At 32.0% G+C, this 8,475-nt stretch overlaps 1 protein-coding gene across 1 annotated transcript; it reads right to left on the reverse strand.

Annotated features, from left to right (window-relative positions):
* Positions 1 to 2,138: 2,138 nt before the first annotated feature.
* LOC132302232 (protein NLP3-like) lies at positions 2,139 to 3,363 on the reverse strand. The gene is made up of 2 exons (XM_059799093.1): positions 3,108 to 3,363; positions 2,139 to 2,856 (listed from the first exon to the last, which is right to left on the reverse strand). Exons 1-2 carry the CDS (start codon positions 3,298 to 3,300, stop codon positions 2,321 to 2,323), a joined length of 729 nt encoding a protein of 242 aa, XP_059655076.1. The 5' UTR covers positions 3,301 to 3,363; the 3' UTR covers positions 2,139 to 2,320.
* Between the last annotated feature and the right edge of the window lie 5,112 nt (positions 3,364 to 8,475).

Genomic DNA, 8,475 nt, shown 5'->3' on the forward strand with positions numbered 1-8,475 from the left:
TTCTACATCCTACAAATCTTAAGAGTTTGTGATTATAGTATATTAACCATCTTTCAATGCACCATAAGCAATCGCATATCTATTCAATTTTATAAAACCAGTTTTACAAAATAACGATCCAGTTTTTATAAACCACAAGTAAAACAAAAATTAGATAGCGTCTAACCTCTGTGCATAAAGATAATTCTCTAATACTAATATCCTCATACTCTCTAATTTCTGACTTAGCTACAACCTTAACATCAGGTCAAGTACAAATATATTCCATATCATCAAGGCTTCTGGATTCCTGAAATCCTTGCAATGAATTGCAAACATGTTTAGTGGCTCAAGAATCTATTCATCAGGAATTAATAGATACAACCACATAACATGGCTCAATGATTAAATGTATATTTTCCTATGCCACGTCATTGCTTAGACAGTTTGTCCTTTAGTGTCTTAGTTAGCGACAAAAGAAACAGTTTTCTTTGCCCTCAACATACACTGCCTTATTCACTTTAACCTTTTGGATACCCATGTTTTGGGCTAGCCTAGTCCTATTATCATCCTTCTTCTTTACTTTGCCCTTCCACTTGGGCCTAGAAGAAGATGGTATAGACTAGGTTAGATTGATAGGAATACTTATACTATTTGATTATCCTTTCATTTGTTACTAATTCTATAAGAATATCATCTGTTGGGAAACGTGCAAGTTTTAAAAACTTTTCAAGGGATTTTGATTCATAGATCTTGATTCATCACATAGAGACAAGTTTTATGCAAAAATAAAAATATGATGTATCATTCAATTAATGGATTGAATACTTATATCAAAGGTCTGAGTAAACTTTTAAATCTTTCCTCTAAAGTGAATGTTCTCACTTATTGTAAATCCCTTAGCAAGAAACCTTCTCCTTGGATCTCCATCTTCGTGGTAATTGTTTTGCCTTTAGAAATTACTCATAACCCTCCATGAATGACCTTGGAAAACTAGGCTTGTGGGAACCTCCATTAGATGAGAACATAAACCCTAATTTTCTAGAGAGAGAAAATAAATTCATTTTTCCTTCTTCTAAAAATCACCCACAAAATATACATAGACCATGTATATTTATAGGCAATATAAAAATAAAGAAAAGGAAACAACAAATCCTTCTCAATCTCTAATTCATATGTCTCAAATCTAATATGATTCCAATATCAAGTTGGGTTATGAGTGAGAATCCATTGGGCCTATTATTTTATTGGTTACAATGAATTAATAATTGGCCCGATCCATGGACCCAATTCAATTAATTCATAAATTAATTTCTACTCCACTAAAAGAAATTAATTGAATTCCAATTAAATAATAAATAACCTTTAAGTCAATATTGCATTTTGACCCCTCTATACATAATTAGTTATCGGATAAATAAAGTCATCAATCCGACTACTTAATTAATATATTTATTTTGGTACCTTTGATTATTTTTGGCTCGATCACAATAAAACATTTGTTTGACAAAAATAATAATTTAAATAAATATATATATAATAAATCATTTTGTCTAAAAACACACGAAGACCTTCGAATTTACTTTGTGATCAACCATAATCAATACAAAATAAATACAAGTAGCAATGATACAAATATTGAAAATATAACCCTCTAACTATTAATTACATAACTACCCAAAGTGTCGATTTAAGGATCCCGAAGAATCCGCCGAATAAATCAAAGTAATTATTAATTAATAAAAGAGTCTATAATTTTCTCATACTTAAAAGTCAAATGCCATGACGGTGATAGGGAGCAATTGTATACGATGGCTCTCGTAATATATCTCAACCTAACGCGGATCCAGTTGAAGTCTTAATTAATTATAAGTCCATTCATAATTACCGACTATGAACCATTTATAATTACCATTTATATTCATATATTGATCGCCATCACATACATATATAAATATCTCTCGTAATCAAATGGACACTATCAATTCCAAAATAAATTAAAACATAATACATTGAATCCACCAATTATATAAATCATAAATATTTCAGATATGTCACGAACATATGTCACTTTAATCCAAATAGAAATTTGCTATGCCAAGGCATATAAATCCCAACATATATATCCATTAGCCTACTGGATTGCAAGTGTTGTTTGGTATAGACATTTGCCGATGAGAACAGAGTAGTGAAAACATATATAAATAAGGAAAAAAAGAGTACCAAATCACACATTTGGACCTTACCTAACAAATAAATCCATTCACACAAAGAAGTTTTCAGACCCGCACGCTGTAAGATCCAACTATGATACATTATCATCTAAGTCCTCATCAAAAAATTAATTAGAAGAATATAAGTACAAATTAGGGGTTGAACAAACCTTGAGCTCATCTTTCAAAAAACAATGACACATGCAGCATAAATCGTAATCGCTAGTTGCAGCAAACTCGAGTACTCCAACGCAGTCCTGGAAAGAGGTTTGAAATACTGGAAAAGAAGAACAACTCAAAATATCGCAAGCTAGAGCGATATCACGCAGTGGGTAGTCTTTGGTAGAGTAATATTGCACATGTGGTATCCACTCGTGCCATTTTTGGTGGAAAACACGGCCAGGGATTCCGATGTGTTCTATTTGTTCCCCATCCACATTAAATTTGTATTGCAAACACTGCTTCCTATACTTAAGAAGTCTTTCATCAACATCATAAGTAAGACCAAAAGGTTGGTCTGAAGTAACAAGCTGTACACACCCTGTTTCTGTTGTGATGGGTGCCCAAAACTGTATTAGAACTTTCTCATAATAATTATGATGGAAGTGTAGAAGCGCAGATTTGATATTGCCTGTAATGATCCGTTGATTTGTGGTCCAGACACCTACACGTTCATTGGAAGAACATTATTTCATATAATATACAGACGGTGGTTTTCCAGTAAGATAGAGATCCAATTACTTTTCCTTTATTTAAAAAAAACATTGGGTGAATGGAAGCTAAGCTGCCTATTGAATAAAATTTCGATGCCAACGATATAATAGATATTTAACCTTTCTGTTAATAACAGAAAAAGGTGAGAAATTAAGGGAGAGACAGTCAAGACAGACACAGAGAGATAGAAAAACAGCTTACTGCAAGGAGGGAAAGTTGGCTCACTCCAAGATAACCACAGATGGTCTTCCGAATCCGGGCGCTGGAAAGACACTGCACTCGGCAAATCTTTCATGAAATTCTTGATCTTGCGTTCTTCATCATCAAGATTGGATGTTTGGTCTTCTTCATAATCATCAAAATCGTCAATCAGAGGCTCTGGCATCTCTTCCATTGTCCCCGATCAACTACCACATCAATATATCTAGAAACGCGCAAAGAAAAGTTTTGGAACCGTATTTTTCATTTGCCGAGAGATAAAGAGAAAATTACTCCTTTTGCATTCATTAAGTACTATAAAATTTTCAACATGACAAAGAAGTCCTACTTCTTTTTAAATTTATTTTCGATAAGTTGTACCTATTTTATTTTATTTTTATATTTTATTAGGGCTAAGCTAACTGATTTTAGGAAAATATTTTGTTAATGAATATGTTACCTTCCAATATTATATTTTTAAGTTCTCCATCACTTGTTCTACTCTTGACATCTTTTGAAATTAAACGTCTTGATAGACTATCTAGCGATGGATTTTTATTTTTTAGTTTATTCCAATTTTTCAAATGTTTCATTTTATTTTTATTCTCAAATAATGTAAATATAAATAATATTCAACAATATATATATATAAATATATATATACAGCAGGGTTCGCTCAAGTTTATAATCAACAATATATATATATATATATATATATATATATATATATATACGGCATGGTTCACTCAAGTTTATAATCAACAATCATGTAATGAAACCCTCACACCATTGTTATGATGCAAATCTACTATATAAATAAAAATCGAATGATTTGTGCTTGAAATCTAATATCATTCTCATAAATGTTTCATTTTCATAAGTTATTCATTTTATATGTTGATTTTGAATTTTTTATAATCAGTTTTGACATTAATGTACATTTTAAATTGATATATTTCTTTGGTAGAATTCATTATTTTATATATATGTTTATGTTTTAATATAGTATCTTTTATAATAATATGATGTGTAGAAGATATTCAAGAAAAAAATGTAATATATACAACATTCATATTTCAGCTTTTGCATTTAACAAACAATCTTAATAAATATATTTAGTACTTAAAATTAATAAAATATCAAACAACTTTACAGATTAATAAATTCAGCACTTAAAATTTCAACGTTTATAATTTAATACTTGAAATTTTCAATACTTAATTTTTAGTTTTATTAAACAGTACCAAACTCACCATATTTTAATTGTATACACAAGTGAAACGCTGCTTCACCAAACCTTAAAATAAATAAATAAATAAATAAATTTCTATGTCAAATTTGGAATCTGTTTTTGAAATTGTGGAGTTGAAAGCCTCGTGGTGAAACTACATGATTTTAAATTTATCCAAAAAAAAAATACATCAATATATATATATATATATATATTAATATACTATATAACAACAAAACGACAGAAGTGCACTGATAATTATATATTGAACCATTTTTTTAAGGGTTCAAAAGATTATTCTCAACTACTGTATGAGATATTCCAGCATGGTGACAAGGTGTAAATCATGAACAGGGTACAAGGAACCTCACTTTCTTGGCATTGTTGGCCCACTCGTTTGGGCTTCAAAGGAAGAGAAGATCTTATCCTCTTCTTGTTTTTTACTAACCAAACACTCTATGGGACTTTCTAGTTTACTTTTGTGCCATCCATGTAAAAAAACATAGAGTAAATTGCACTGAAACCTTTGAGGTTTCTTTTCATTGGCACTCTTTAACACAACAAATGACCATTTAACCTTTTAACTGGTCAATAATCACATAGAAAGTATAAATTTACTAATATAACCATTTTTAATGGACCAAAAGAACCTATGCATCTCAAGTTAATACCCATCTGTTGCCACCGCCACATCCACCACCCCCCACAACCACCACTTGTTCTTTCTTTTATTCTTTCTTACACATGAAAAAACCCCACCACCAGCATTGAAACTCTATCTCTCACACTCAAATTCACCACCAACAAATTGAATTCAATGGTCTCTCTTCAATCGCACTCAAGGCCGGCCCTGAGATTGAAAAATTCTTGAGAAGCACTAGGCGAACTTTAAATATGAGGCCCTAGTAGTAGATGATAGCCCATCATTCTTGCTGCATTTGGAGGCTGGTTCATCATTTTTGCTCCATTTTCATGGCCCTAAATTTGGAGGCGAGTTTCAATTGTTACGGTTTGGTTATAAATTTTTTTTTTGGTGGCCTATCATTCTTGAGGTCCTTTATTTGTTGCATTTTGGTTATAATTTTTTTTTTTTTTTTGGTGGCCCAACATTAATGGGCCTATAAAATTTGAGGCCCCTTAAATGATTTGATACATTTAGTTACAATTTTTTTTTTTTCTTTTGTAGCCCATCATACATGGGCCTATAAAATTTGAGGCCCCCAAAATTTTGAGGCCCTAGGCGACAGCCTTGGTCGCCTTGGGCCAGGGCCGGCCCTGAACTTATTCCAATTCTCTATACTCCGGCGGCTTCAGCTGCAGTGAATACTCTCCCAACGACGGATCGACGGAGCTCTTCCAACAAGCCAGGCGATGCCTGATCGTGACATTCATTCCCAGCAACCACGTATCGGTCGGAAAATCAAGGCTCTACCACACAATTTTCCTATCACCTCCGACAAGTACTGTAATACCCATGATTTTTAGAGGATTTATTTAATTATTTTAATTGCATTTTAATTTGCTTATGTGGCTAATTGTTAAGTGTTTAAATGATTTAAATGTTTATTTGTGAATTATGTGAATTTTTTTTCGAATTGTTTTGTGTGATTGATTAGTTGGCATTGAGGTTGTTTAATTAATTATTTTATTTTAAATGATTATGTGTTTAATTAATAAATTTATTTTATTTAATTGTTTATTTAAAAGGGATGGTTTGGCTTCTGTTAATTAGACCAACTCAACCGGTCTTGGGATACTTGGAAGGAAGTCTAGATGGGTAAGGATTATTGCCCATAGATATGTGTGTCTATATATATATATATATATATATATATATATATATATATATATAAAATGATGTGTATGTACATATACGATTTTATTATTATTATTATTATTATTATTTTAGTTATAGTCAGACGAGGATTAGGAGTTAGGATACTTAAGCATATGTATAGCCTTTAGAGGCGGCTGGACGTGCAATGGAGAAAGAGAAAGAAAGAGAGAGAGAAAGAAGAAAAAAAGAAAAAGAGGAGAGAGAGAGGTTGTGAAGCCGATCCAAGGAAGGAAGAGGGTTGTTCGTGGACCAGCAGAGACACACGACGGCAACTCGAAGGCTGCCGGCGTCAAGAAAACGAACAAAGAAGAAAAGAGTAGGGTTTTCGATCCAAGACCCTTGAGGTAAGTTCTTGTTCTACTCATCTCCTTTAATCTCATGTTCTATACATCTTTAGGACGACCTTAGGATGTTTAAACAAAAAGAAAGAACATGTTTGTATGATAAAATTGGACTAGAACATAGTTATATATATGTGTATATATGTCCGTATATATCTTGTATGACTTGATGATTTAATGGATTAATTAATGCTAAAACTTGTTGTAAACATGTTTAATTGCTTGGAATTAATTAAAGGATGCATATGGGACTTAGTTGCATGCTTAGGACCCTTAACTATGGAGATCGGAGTGATTTACAATAGTCGAAAACAGAGAAAAAGGAACCCAGCAGAACTGAGTCGGCTCAGTTAGGAAAGAGCCGACACGGTTCCAGAAATAGCCGACTCGTCTGGAGAACGAGCCGGCTTAATTGATAACCAAGCCGACTCATTCAGAAATGAGTCAGCTCAGTTGGAGAAAAGGCCGACTTATTCTTAGAAAAAGCCAGCTCAGTTGAGTTTTGGTTTTTTGATTTTGTTTTCATGAGTCCCAATGCTACTATAGTTCGTTTAGTTGATTTAATTGGCCTATGATTTATAAAAGTTTTCAAAATGCCCCCCCTAAATTAATTTTTTTCTAGAAAATGACCATTAATTTTTATTACACATAGGCCAATAATTTATAATTAAAAACAAGTGAAAAATGCCCCCTGAAATAATTATTTACCCTTGGGCCAATTAATTTTTATTGCAAATAAGCCTATAATTTATAAAATTTTACAAAAATGGCCACTAAAATAATTATTTTTAAAAAAATATCTTTAATTTTTTCTTTCTTTTCATTCTTACTCCTCCTCATCCTCTTCTTCTTCTTCTTCTTTTATATTCTCTTAAAAAAAAAAAAAAAAAGTTGCATTCCTTTATTCAAACTATTTTTTTTTCTCTTCAAAGTTTGGTAATTAAATTTGTTGCTAAAAGGACTCTTAAGGTCAGTATTTTATGTTTTTATTTTTTAAAAATAATTACTTTTCAAATTATTAAATGTTATTATTCCACCAATATTACAGTTCTATTTTTTGGCTTATTGTCTTGCAGCATTATTCGGTTGAAAAAATATATAATTTATCCTCTTTAATATGGCGCCCCCCATGAAACAAATTCCTAGCTCCACCCCTGGGTATAATGGACTTTACTTGAGTTGTAAGTTATTCACATGATGATTATTAATGCTTGTATTGTTATAACAATTGCAAAAGATGATAACATTATTATAATCACGTTTGAAACTTCTTTATAGGATCTTATGCATGATCTTTATTTGTTGATTGTAGTGGACCATTGTCAGTATATGGTTCTATCTACGCCATTGTCAGCATATGGTGTTATGGTGTTATAGTTTTATTTATTGAATGAGCTAGCTAATAAGTTTAGACTTATTCTTTGTTATTCCATTGTCAAGGAATGGTTATAACATTCGATTGTGCCATTGTCACGATATGGCTATGATACTATTTATGTTGCTATACATTGTTAGGATATGACTATATGTATTATGTATTTTATTATTGTGCACTATAATACGAGCTTCAGGTCTCAAAATTAATGGTTAAGGATGAGGCGCATATCGCCAAATGAGATGAGTAACTGGATATAGGTGATGTGTCTACTCTGGTAGAAGAAGGACTCATGACCACTTAGTGTGTGATTTTTCATGAGATACTCTATAATGTACCGGATTGTTTTTGGATTTTTTTTCAAATTTTTATTTCATTTATTTTTCGTACCTTGTCTTGTGTGCTAGACACTGTAGGGTGTGCCGGGTGAGTCCTTAGAGTTGGTGGGGCATTTCTTCGAGTTAGGATTCTTAAAAATGCATTGTTGGCCATTTCGACATTTTTTAGTTTTTCGGGCCGGGAGGTACCGAGCGAGATCCACACCCGAATTTTTCGTGCACGGGATTATTTTTTTAGTGTCATTGCAC

The sequence above is a fragment of the Cornus florida genome, unplaced genomic scaffold (assembly GCF_030987335.1).
Source record: "Cornus florida cultivar Cherokee Brave unplaced genomic scaffold, ASM3098733v1 CherokeeBrave_3.0.0_Hap2_Chr04, whole genome shotgun sequence".
In the NCBI taxonomy this organism is placed as follows: Eukaryota; Viridiplantae; Streptophyta; class Magnoliopsida; order Cornales; family Cornaceae; genus Cornus; species Cornus florida.

Coding starts and splice junctions, on each gene's coding strand:
- LOC132302232 (XM_059799093.1), bottom strand. CDS start 3,300: ATGGAAGAGATGCCAGAGCCTCTGATTGACGATTTTGATGATTATGAA. Junction 2,857..3,107: donor GCCAACTTTCCCTCCTTGCA/GTAAGCTGTTTT, acceptor ATGAACGTGTAG/GTGTCTGGACCACAAATCAA.